Source organism: Cupressus sempervirens, chromosome 5 (assembly GCF_028749045.1).
Source record: "Cupressus sempervirens isolate cs-2001-9-10 chromosome 5, ASM2874904v1, whole genome shotgun sequence".
Taxonomy (NCBI): Eukaryota; Viridiplantae; Streptophyta; class Pinopsida; order Cupressales; family Cupressaceae; genus Cupressus; species Cupressus sempervirens.
This window is the reverse complement of record NC_143122.1, coordinates 128991081-129004103: the sequence shown is the minus strand read 5'-3', so window position 1 is coordinate 129004103 and position 13023 is coordinate 128991081. Positions and strand designations below refer to the sequence as shown.

Here is a 13023-nt window from a genome sequence, read left to right as displayed (position 1 = left end):
TTTACATGCAGCAATTTCCTCCCTCAAAATTTGATATCACAAATTAAGAAGACTATGTGAAGGTAATTTGATGCCTGAACAAAGTAATTATTTCATAAATAATGTAAAGGAACAAACATTTGGGATTCAATATAGTATTTTCTATATTAGACAATAAGTGCATAAAATTTATCAAAAATATTTGCCAACTTTATGGAATCCTAATACAACTTTTATCCCTTGTATGGAAAGATTCCCTTTTAATTTCGAAATATTAGGCTTTGATTTTTGCATGCCTTTATCCCTTGTATGGAAAGATTCCCTTTTAATTTCGAAATATTAGGTTTTGATTTTTGCATGTTTATTTTTTTAGAAATTTTCTAAAGCAATTGGTTTTAATAAGTATATCATCGGAAAATCAATCAGAAAATTATGCTGAAAATTTCTAAATAATATCCTATTTTATGTAGCAAGTTTTACTTCCTATATATAGCTTTTTTACTCCATAATAATGATTGGAATCGCTTCCTTGGAGTGAGGGCAATCACATTGTATTTTTTATTTTATCGCTCACATCATTCCAAAACCTTTGGAGGTAATGATTTCCGAAAAGATTAAACACTTAAATCCTCCGTACTAGTTCTGGCCAATTAGCCTTGAGATTATAATCTTATTATATTGCCCTTCAAACCCTCATTTTCCTGTAGCAAAATTTGGCAAAATTCATCGCAGAAATTCATTCAATTGATTGCAGACGATAGCAAATATAGAAAGAAAAATTCATGCGCATCTTTGAATTTCTTGTACGTTATTTTTTTTTTGGGTCTAACCTGACTGACAATTTATTTTTTCCAGAAAGGCTTTTGCAATTCTGCTCCCAATATTTTGTGAGCGGCAGTTGGACATTTTTGTCGCTGCATTGAAGTGGCAGCTGAGAAATCTTATTTTACCAATCGCAGATTTATTTCTATATTATTTTTGCAGGAGGCGTTGAGTTCGACGAAATACTTCACTAAAAGGTATGTATGGTGTTTCAATTTTTTAGATAGAATTAGGAATAGGAAAAATGCATTTTTTGTTTGTCTCGGAGTTTAGCATGTGAACCCGAAATTTGAATTCCACTACTAGATTTTTAGAAATTTCACTCGTTCTATTCCAATTGAAACCCTTACAGTGGCCAATGCTGCCAATTCTTTTCCGTACGTTTGGAGCAAGTAATTGAAACCCTAGGCGACAGATTCGTGCTTAGTTGTTATAATATAGACATTGAATTGAAACCTAGCTTACAGCATCCTGCTGCATTAAAGCTGTCAATCTATTCCTACATATTTGGAGTGGTGTACAACTGTCAACTTGAAGTGAGTAGATTTCCTCAATCCCAGAGTAGTCATATGCTGCTTCTAGATTTGATTTTGTGATTGTGCAACTATCAAAAAAGAGTTGCACAATCGAATCCAGAAGCAGCATACTGATAACTTTCAACTTAACGCGTTTTTTGGAATAGGCAAACTAATCGCTATCTCACAGCACTTTTATGGTGCCAAAATATTCTAACATTTTTGAAGCAGCTAAGTGAGATTCTAGTTTACATTTTCTAACTTATTGTTAATAACGACTATTGTATGCAATTGAACCCTTAGCGCCAGAGTATGCAAAATTGTACTTTTTCTGAACTCTAAGTCGTATTGGTGGTTCCTATCTATTTACATTTTTGGAGTGGCTAGATGAAACTATTGTGGTTTAAATTACCTGATTTATCATTATTTAATGATTTAAATTATGGTTTCTATATAGTTCCACATTCATTGGAGAAAAGCCTATATGTAAAGGCTTAAAGATGATGTAGTGTGTTTATATCCGTTTTACTATATTTCAAAGGAACTATGGACACACATCTCAAGCTTAGAAGAAAAGTCACCTGCTATTGATGCCTTGTGTGCAAGGCACCAATAAAATGTCCACACCTTGAATCGTGTTGACGAAAACCAGAGAATAGCAATCATTAGCTGGGAAGTGCACTTCAGCCTTAGTTCAGACATGCCACCACTGTATGGTAAATCCTCACCATGCTTTCCTGGTGGCATATTGATGAAAATTGCAGAGAGCAACACCAATGGAAAACTGCAAATGTAAACAGCACAACAAAGAGCTAAAGCCAAGCTAATATGCAGTGAAAATAAATCAACTCCCCTTTTTAAATATTTGATTCTCACAAGCCATGCACAACAATAGCATATCTATCCCATGTGGAACATGCGCTCTACACGCGAGGCTTTATATGAAGTACTATTGGTGTCCGAGTTTTCATAATTCTATGCCAATGTAATATAAGACATCAAAATGATGGAGTGCGGAAGATAGGAGTGGGTGGCAGAAATATAACAACGCATTGGCTGCAAGGTGGTCTCAAATTTGGTATTTGCCATAATTGACAGTAATGCTAGACAAGAAGGGAAATTGGGAACTACCAACATCAGCTAGAATATCTACTAAATGGTTACTTTTTCTAAAGCAATGAGAAGTAATAACTTTACTGAATATATTCAAATCTCTTTCCAATTGGCTATGCTTCCTTGATGATACTCATTAACGGCCAATCTTTCAAACCATCCTTGAGGCACCCAGTAATAATGACAAGATAATCTTCATTGACATCCAAATGCTTACAATTCAAAGATTTATCCAATTTTAAATCATCATGAATGCTAATTTCTCTGCTTCATTATTAGATTTATGGCCAAAGAAGCGAGGCCCAGATTACCTTTAGCTGCGTCATCGAGGTTGAGTATTAAGGAGTCTTCCTTTGGGGGAATTTGATGGTTTGCAAGGGGATTCTTGTTTTTTTCCAACTACCCCATTAATGAGGGAATCTTTTAATTTTTATAAAAGATACTAATATATAATAGGAAACTTTAGTTACTGTACCTGCTAGAGAAGGTATTTTTTGATTTACATCTGAAAATGGCAGTTTGAATGTTTGTAAGCACCATCAATATTTTTGATGGTGCCAATAGATATCCACATGTTTGGAGCAACCAATTGAATTTTAGTTTTCAGTTTATAACTTATCTTTATGTACACTAATAGTATGCTACCTAAACTCCAGGTTTAGTGTCTTCAAGAGAAGTACTTTGTCATTTTTGGTTTCACTAAGAAAAGAGTAGTTTGAAAATTCCTAAAGTCAATAGATTCTACTGAAACCTTGATTAACAAAATTAGACATTAATGATGGCACCATTCCATTACATTTCTTGAATCACCATAAGCAGCCATAGGGGCATCCCTTACAAGAGATATTCATTATAACATACTTCCTACACTACGCTGAACATGTTCATTTGTTTACAATTAAGACATGTAGCTTTTGATTGTTGAAGATTATATAGAGATCTATATCTCTCAAAATATTTCCTTATTACCGTTATTGTCACCTTTAGGTGAAAAGGACACTTATGTTTAATTTGTAATATTAAATGTAAATGACGTGTCATTCACATGCATTGAGGCATGAATATTCGAAGAGTTATAATTGAAAATAGGAGTTCTGGGAATCTCAAGAGACCTTTCGGTTATAATGTGAAGAGTCTCTCCTATTGTTATATATTCGCATCAAGCAAAGGATATTGTACACTTGAACTTTTATTATGAATAAAATGATCTTTTGTTGTGTGGCTGGGGTTTTCCCTTCATTCTAGAAGGGTTTTACTAGGATATCTTCTGGTGTTGATTTTCTCTCCTATGATTTCTTTATTACTGTATTTCATCTTTAGTTTTTGGGCTCTAGTTTTAACATGGTATCAGAGCCAAGTTGATATCAGCCCGTGGAAGTATGTTGAGTTTTCATCTTTAGAAGAATTTATAAAATTGTGTTTGTGGTCTGGGTATATTTTCTTCTTTGAATTTGATCAAGAGTTGTTTCTTCTATTTAGCATATTTGATCTCTAGTTATGATTTGTTGGGAGTTAGTTGATCTCTATTGGTCGGTCTTCTCATTTGGTATAGCTCTCGAGCTTTAGTCTTTTGGCTCATATAGCTTTGTCATCTCCAACTATTGTTACTTTTGTTCCTTAGTGTCCGATGATTTCCCTATTTGAGCCTTATTGTGTTATGCATGTTGTGCATCGATGAAGATAGCAGAAAGGAGCAAACTTGGCCTTTACATGATCAAATCTATCATGCTCAAAGACTCAGGAAAGAGTCTTTTTTTTGGGAGGTCTTTGGACAATTTTGTTGAGTTAGTTTTCTTTATTATTAACTTTTTTTTGGGTTTGGCTTCATTGTCTTTCGTGGCTTGTACTGTCAACTTTGGGTGTGTAGTGGTTAGTTATGGTCCTGTTGAGTACCTTCGAGCAGATTTATGTTTATTATTTCAAGCCTGTAAGATCTCATTTTGCATCGGGTATTATATCTTGGACGATTGTGATCTGTCATTAACATCTATTTCAGTTATTTGACTTGTGTGTAATGTTGATTCATTCATCGGCTTCAAGAGTTATGTTGTGGTCGTCGCATTTCAAACTTGGCCTCTTTAGTGTTGAGAGTGCCATGTCCTAGCATCGGGAGTTTAACTGTTGCCAACGTATACTCCCATCACATCATCTCTATTGAGTATTGGTATTATCACCGCATTTGATTACCGTGTGCCTTTGTAGGAAGAACTGTCATTTGGTCTTGTGTTATCAAAGACTATCGTCGGACTCTTCTTTCTTTAGTGGGTCTCCAATATTGTTTGTAAGAGACATCGAAAGGGTCGTGTAACGACAGATTTTTTCTTTCATTTGGAACTCACTCATCTTTGTAATTGCCAACCATGACATTGACCATCACCGTTCTTTCAGCATGAGTGATGATAATCACAATTGGTTTCTGGGGGTTTCGGCATGCCTTGTTCTGATGTTCATAGCAATCTTCCTTTCGAGGGAGGCTTCAAAGGATTGTTCATTATTAAGAGCAATAAGTAGATGCTGAGGATTTTGGAGTCTACCAAGTCAAATATTAGCTTACCAAGGGAGTCGGAGCAGCTCAGCCTCCAAGGTGCTATCCACTTTCTGGCTATGAAGGAGAGGCCTAGGCAAGGCCTTTGTTTGTGAGGTGAGTTAATAGAAAATAAAGAGCAAGTGCAGTAAGAGGAGTAATGAGGATGAGCACGGTGGGCAAAGGCGGCACCCCGTGGGCGATGAGGGCGTCGGTGTTAGCTTTAGGAGGCAAATACAAAAAGACTTGGTTGAGCTCAATGATCTTCCCCTCTGCTCTGCCGGCCCCAAAGGCAACAATCTGTATCAGTGGACTTCTACAATTCTGGGCCCTCAAGAATATGGTTTTATTCAATATCAATTTGATTGGCATGTTGATGCCAATCATCGAAGGCGGAATATAGCATTCCTTCAGAGGCAGTTTGGACTACAAAAACCTTCTTGAAATGTCAATCTTTGCCATCGGCATCGTCATCTTGCTTGTCTCTTTTGTTGGCTTGATGAGCGTTTGCTGCAAGAACTTTGCATTTTTGGGATCTTCCTGGCACCGTGCGTGTCTCTCTTTCCAAGCAGGCACTCGAGCCTTGCATATTGGTCTTTCTTTGTTTGAAGTGTATCGGGTCTATGCTTGGGCTTCGTATTCATCATGGAGAGTGTGGGGTGAATCATCTGTGTTGATCGTTGCATTTGTATCAGGCTACTCATCTGTGTGTTGCGGGGGATGATATTTTATTATTATAAAAATAAGTTTTTATAAAGACCAGACTACATAAAGATAAGTTTTTATAAATTTTTTCATTTTCAGTACTCATCTCCTTATATGATAGATTAGTTTACTAATCTCTTTTTGTTGCAGGATGCAACAAGAAAAGCTATGATCAAGAGGGAGATGTTTTAGCTTCAAAGGGAGGCTTCATTATTAAGAGGAGTGTATGGAATCTCCTTCATTCATATATATGCTTGTAATGCTTATGGAATTTGACAAATTTGAGACTTAAATGAAACTAAGTCTTTTTTATGCATATATCCATTCTTGTGTGAACAAATGTGATTGTAAGATCAGCTATGATAACTCTTTCACTATGCGATAGTGAATATCATGTTGAGAGAGTCCATGATGTCATCACATTGAGAGTTCTGTGATGGGAGTTGGATGTCATGTTGAGAGATTCCATGACAATTCATGTTGAGAGAGTTTGTGATTAAAGGCTTAGTTGCGAGTCTTACAAATCTATCATGTTGAGAGATTCCATGATAGTTCACCTTGAGAGAGTCCGTAATTAAAGGCTTAGTTGTGAGTCTTACAAATCTATCATGTTGAGTGATTCCATGAATATGAGCAATTGTTACAGGTTTGCATGTTGAGTAATTTTCATGTTGAGCGATTCCATGAATATGAGCAATTGTTACAGGTTTGCATGTTGAGCGATTCCATGAATATGAGCAGTTGTTACAGGTTTACATGTTGAGTACTTTTTATGTTGAGTGAGTCCATGAATATGAGCAGTTGAGAGATTCCATGAATATGAGCAATTGTTATAGGTTTACATGTTGAGTAAGTTGAGCGATTCCATCAATATGAAAAATTGTTACATATTTTCGTGTTGAGTATTCCATGAATTTAATAGGATCTATGAGGTGAGATTTTATCATTGACATTTTGGTTGCAGTCGTGTGTGCTTGTTTAGTGAAAGATCTCTCTCTCTCTCACTAAGAGGGAGTGTTGATCTTTATCTCTCAAAATATGGACGTTATTACCATTATAATCACTTTCAGCTGAAAAGGACACTTATGTTTTGTAGCAAATGGATTTTCTTCACTTAAAAAGAATAGATCTAATATCTGATTTCAAGTAAAAATGAAAGTAATACTTCAACTAACTACTGAAACATAACATTTTAAAATCCATTTCATGAGATATTAACTGAAGTAACAATCAACTGAAATAACATTTCAATTGAAATAGCATTTCAATTGAAATAGCATTTAATTGAAATAACTACCAACTGGAATAACCGTCTCCTATCATAAAAGTAAATTAAATTATTACCATTCATACTATGATACAAGAGGAAGTAAATGCATAGCAAAGATAGAGAAAGAACATACAAAAGTAACTGGAGAGTCTTTAACTGGTTGTGCAAGCCTTGACTTTCGGATAAGAGGAGAAGCATTAACTTAGGTTTAACCTCCCAACTGCGGACCATATCCATCCTCACACAATATTTTTAAAAGAAAGGCCCTCCCTACCTCGAGGCTAGGCTTGGGGCACTACTAGTCCAGCTATCCGAGCAATACCGGTGTTTAGAATGTCTGCACAGTTATGGATGGACATGTTTGAATAACTGGCGTTACTAACATCATGTGATCTTTAGAAGGCAAGTATGCCTTTAACAACCTTGGCCAAGGTTTTTGGATGAGTTTCTAATACCCGATCACCACTGCTCAACTTGACAACAGGATAAATTAAATGGGCATGCATGAGCTATTAAATGATTCCTTTTTAAAATTAATATATTTATTGTATCACATCTGATTTAGTTTTCATGTTCTTGCAGATCTTTCTCTCACCTCTTCACCCTCTTTCTTGGCCATCTGGCTGGGTGAGTCCTAGGTGTCAAATCTTTGAGTAATCCAACTCTCTTGTTGAACCTCAGCTGGTGTAAAGAATAATATAAATTCAATATTGTCATAATACAGTTTTTATGACCCGAGAACTTCTCTTTAAGGACTTACACAGAAATGGTTTGATTCTGGAATTAGACTGTAATAAGAGACGTTTGGGCATAACATATACAATTGATTTCGACTTAACATGGAAAGGATGAACTCATCGAATGCTCTATTCAATGCTGCAATTGAACAATGACATGGAATTCATTGACACAAATCTTACTGTGGTAATTTTGAATGTAAATATATAACAAATATGAATTGAAACAGCCGACTCTTCTTGACGTGCGTGTTTCAAAGTGCAGAGCTCAGATAAAACAATGACTACAATTTGTCCTCAATCATTCGCAGCAAATAAAGAAGAAAGAAACATAAGATAGCAAAGGTATAAAATGCAGAACTTGGGTTTTTGGTTCTCCTAATTTGTATATAAAAGAAGACATTTGAAAAATTATGAAGGCTTCCAAGAAGCCGTGACTCTTAGAGCAGTTATAAAAAGAAAGAAGAATCAACTTCTTGAATCACTGATAAAAAATGCAAAGTGTACATTCTCGCCTCTTATAAAGATAAATAATTATGAGGAAGAATTCAAAGGTGACTTATTCAAAAGGAATAAATTATAATTTATATTTATATATACATATTTGCACATATATATTATTTAGAAAGGTAGCATCATATTATTATTTGTCCAAGGTTGTACCTACTAAGGTATGCATATCAAAATACACGTATCACTTTGGAAGATTATTTTATCTCCACATCTTCTCAAGGTATACACATATTTAGGTATACATATTTTAATAGATACGAGCTTGTATAATTTAATACTATGGTGGCACCCTACTTTTTATACCTATGTGCACGTATATATTTATGTATTATTTGAAGTGGTGAGAAAGTCAACATAAACCATTAAAGGTATATACTTTGATTAAATTAAACTGTTTAATGTTTTAATGATTGTCCAATAGCTCATGTGTGTCCAATGATCGTATCCTGTTATGCAAGTCGCTAGGTCCTCACTAAGATAGTTAGAGGTCATACTTGTCGATTAGATAAATGGACTAAGGTAGTACCCCATTCCGTAGATCCTGTTAAACAATGCTTCTCCCCTTCGTCTACTCCTGCAATCACCTGTGCAACATTTTCCACAATAATAACAAGTTCCCATGATAAATCCATAATTACAGTTAACATAGATAATAATAAGGAAATTAGTTAATAACCATAATTCCGAAACCAAGCAATTGCTAACTACTATCATCAACACATGACAAGTAACAGATAACGACCATCATCATTAAATTGATAACAACCGATTTCATAGGATACTATGGTTATATTTAACTACCCTTTTCACATGGATAGGAAAGAAAAATCCATTCAACTCAACAGCTATAATAATTTTAATTAGGTCAAAATTTTGGTATGTAACATGTTTAATTTATAATATTAAATGTAAATGACATGTGTCATTCACATGCATTGAGGCATGAATATTTGAAAAGATATAATTAATTATAGGAGTTATGGGAATCTCAAGAGACCTTTCAGTTATAATATGATCTCTCTCCTATTGTTATATATTCGCATCAAGCAAGGGATATTGTACACTTGAACTTTTATTATTTAATAAAATGATCTTTTGTTGTGTGGCTGGGTTTTTCCCTTCATTCTAGAAGGGTTTTCCAAAGATATCTTTTGGTGTTGATTTTCTCTCCTATGATCTCTTTATTACTGTATTTCATCTTTAGTTTCTGGGCTTTGGTTTTAACATTGATGACCTGAATGCATTTGGAGCTTGGCAGACCCAAAAGCTGGCTTGGTGACCAACTGGATTTAGAAGAATTGCCAGCTAGTATATATAGTTCCTTTGTTTCTTAGTGTTCACAATATCAACATTTGGTTCAATTTCATTTGAACCATAATTAATTGGAGTGCCACTCCCACTAACTGTGTTATGTGCATAAGCTGGTTCAATCTCATTTCAAACATTTGACAAAATGCCAAATCATTAACAACAGAAGGAAAATGATTTCACAAAACTTAAAACAAACAGTTGCTAGATATGCGTAATGTAAATCAACTTATATCAATCTCATATCCAAGCGGGAAAAAATGCCATACCACCATACTGGGTTCCAGTTTCCGTACCCACATCTGTATCGAAATTGCAACTTAGGGCTCAAGATTCCTAGTAGGGTATCTAATGACATAGGGGATGTTGCTTTATAAACATGCCCAAATAAAAAGGGTTTTTATCCTACCATGCATGCTGGTAACAAAGAGGGTCTGTGGGGTTATAATTTTGTGGTCTTGAATAGCATGCAGCTTATAGAAAGGTTGGGCTTCTGAAAAGAATGTGATTTAATAAAGTTGCCAAAGGTCATGCCTCAAATTTGCAGGGTCCACATCTAGAATGATGATGCTCAATACCAAAAATAATGCAATCTTAATTTTTTTTTAAACTGTAGAAATTAAAAATGTCTCCAAAAAATGGCACTAATAATGTAGATGCATATTTGGTACAGAATGTCCAAGATGCCAATGAATGGACAAGCAATCCTAGGCTTTTTGGACATTTCAGACATGAAGGTAGGGTCAATTTGGCCCAAAATGCATGAGATGTTGAGTGATTTATGGATCCCCAACATAAAACCCTTCTTTAAAACCCTTGCAGATCTCATCTCTGAAGCCCAAATTGGACAAAATGAAAGGAATGATGAGCAACATTAGAGCTAAATTGGGTGCTACTCTGAGAGACACCACTCATAAATTCAAACCAAGCTATCAAATGCAGCGCCGGGGTCTTTTAGGTGTCAGAGAAGGCTTTTACTGATCTGTTTTGGAAATATGTAATTTTGGTTCTGCTTGATTGCCTGTAGCGACAGTTGAAGAGGATGGATCAGCAGGAGAGTGCTTGATGGTCACTGGGGAAATGCTTGTGAGAGAGAATGACAGGAAGATAAAAATGGAGATAAAGTAGCAATATGGATTTCTCTTCCAGTCCTCCAGAAGACAAGCCAGCCAGTCTGACAGCTCTGTTCTTGGAACAGTGCTCCCAGAAGACATGCAGCCAACCTGGAAGTTCTTTTTTTGGAATAATGCAAGGAGAGGACTGAAATGTTCTCATATTTATGCTATACCTTGTCACGCTATACCTTGTCACGCTAGCACAACAGAGCTCTAGAGCATCATGGAAGAAGCAGCTAATCCTAGTCAGACTTTTGGGAATGCGTCTTCCAAATCATGCTAAGACATATTGTAGACAGGTCATTATGCAATGTGAGCCACTATTCATGTAATAGATCAATGAAGACTGACTAGAAACCATGCAGTTGAATCCCAATAAATTAATCACATGGTTTTTTAGTTGGTCACTTAATAAGCTGCAAGACAAGTAGTGGATTTAGAAAATAAACTTAAAATTTGACAGGCTTCTTTTTGTTTCAGTTGTTTCGTTTCAAGGAAAAAGAGTATAGATATGTTAATAGTTCCTTTCAGATTTTTTTTGGAAGAAGAGCTAATCCTTCTCCTTGTTTCCTTATATTTTTTCACAAAATTTGCAAGTTTTCTTACTCTCATTATGTACTTTAAAAGTTTAATGTACCTAATCAGATTTGCTCCTTGTTTGAGTGGGATTTTGTCTTTGTAAATTTATCTATTCCAGTAATATATTATCTTGAACTGTTCTTTTTTAGAATAAATGGAACATTTCTAATTTTTTAGAATTCACTCATATGTATTGATTTAGTCTATATTAACATGACATTATTCATTTTAGGGAGAAAATATACTGGATTTGGTTGGAAAGATCATATGCAAATTCTAGATGAGAACCAAGAGATTATTTAGTAGGAGAAATATGATCATGGTTTGCCAAGGGACAGCATTTTGTAAGCTTTTTATTTTGGAAGCTAAAAGCAAACTTTTGTTCATTTAGCTTCAAGTGAAGAAGTTGCAGAGTGATTTGAAAATGGATCGGCTTTGAAGAAGTGTTGAATGTGAGCTTTTGTAACTCTAAATGCGCTTTTTGCTATTCCTTCCACATTTCATTATCAATTAGACAATAGAGATACAGGTGGTAACTTTGTGCTTTTTGACAGCCCAGGTTAGAACTTTTGTAGAATTCCAGTGGAAAAGTTTATCAGAATGCAGACTCAAGCACATTTACCCGGACAGGCTGTTGGTGACACAGGAGGACAGATACCTGGCTTGACTTCACAGAATGGAAGCAATTTATCTTCACATATTGGAGGCTCTTGGAGGACATGGAAAGGGGGCAGTGATTTAACAAACATTCGAAATTGTATGTTAGACAAAATGTAAGTTAACAATGCCCCAGAGGCAAAAAAAAATCGTCAGTTAGAGCATTTGTGTGTAAGCACTAGGGCACATATTTATCATGGCTTTCTCAGAGTTTTTAGTGTACTTTCAACTTGCCTTTGCACTCTTAAATGTTGAAAGTCTCAATCAGGTGTGCATACAGATGGTACCTTACCAAGTGAGCTGTATGATTTTCACTTGTGAAAGACTTTCAACTTTCAAGCAATAAACAGTTGCGATTGTTTTAAACTCTGTTACATGTACTAGTGTTGTTTTTCATCCAAGTGTGGCACTAGGATGAATATGCTTTTGAGTTTTCAATATATATTTCTATATCTGCAATGCTGTGCAAATCTCATGAACAAATTGCTTCTTTTCAATGCTTCTCAACAAAATGTCTCTTGCTGTCTAGAATACATTAATGATGTTTATTTCTGTGCAGAATTGAACTTCTCAAATGGCGTAAAAATTCCACTGGATTGGAAAAACAACTCTATAATGTTGCAAGGCGTTTGGAGGAAGGTTTATTTAAAGAAGCTACTTCAAAGGTTTACCTATGTCGATAACTATTACATTATAGTAGCCTGTAACATTGTTGAGCAAAATTTCAGTTCAATGTGCCAATATAGTTCTATATGACATGGCTGTTTATGTAGGAAGAAACTATCTTCAAATACCCAATTCAAGATTTCCCAGTTTTTATTAGATTATCATTATATTTTTAGACAATATATGAACAGTTTGAATAGTATTTTATCTATAATATGTCATATTATCAACTGTAATCAAATCTGGCTTTCAATTGTTTGATTATGCTTTTACCAATGGTACTATAGTTAATAAATATTAAATTTCCTAGGCAGTTTAATTGTATGGTTTCAGAGAAGAATCATTTGTTACCTATACATAATTAAACATTGTGTCTGACTTTTTAGTTGTTGTGCCATTGTACCTTTGTTATGTGGGAATGATGCTTGATAGAAAGGAACTACGATGTTCTTCTCAGAGTATTAGTGTCTAGTCTTTCGTGAACAAGGATATGCTCAGGGTTGACAAAAGCAAAAAGCAT

At 35.0% G+C, this 13023-nt stretch overlaps 1 protein-coding gene across 7 annotated transcripts in view; it reads left to right on the top strand.

The window, feature by feature from the left end:
• The first annotated feature begins 306 nt into the window (after positions 1–306).
• The window catches only part of LOC149554841 (histone acetyltransferase HAC1-like), a 75758-nt gene continuing 63041 nt past the window's right edge, over positions 307–13023 (top strand). Inside the window, exons 1-5 of one of the 7 annotated variants that reach the window (XM_089828845.1) lie at positions 307–574; positions 835–998; positions 11413–11632; positions 11740–11953; positions 12397–12502. In XM_089828845.1, coding sequence (XP_089684971.1) covers positions 11781–11953; positions 12397–12502 — 279 coding nt within the window. In that variant the 5' untranslated portion in view covers positions 307–574; positions 835–998; positions 11413–11632; positions 11740–11780. Of the gene's footprint in view, positions 575–631; positions 999–11412; positions 11633–11734; positions 11954–12396; positions 12503–13023 lie in introns of those variants that run through there. The other 6 variants (XM_089828846.1, XM_089828847.1, XM_089828849.1 and 3 more) reach the window with 6 other exon arrangements.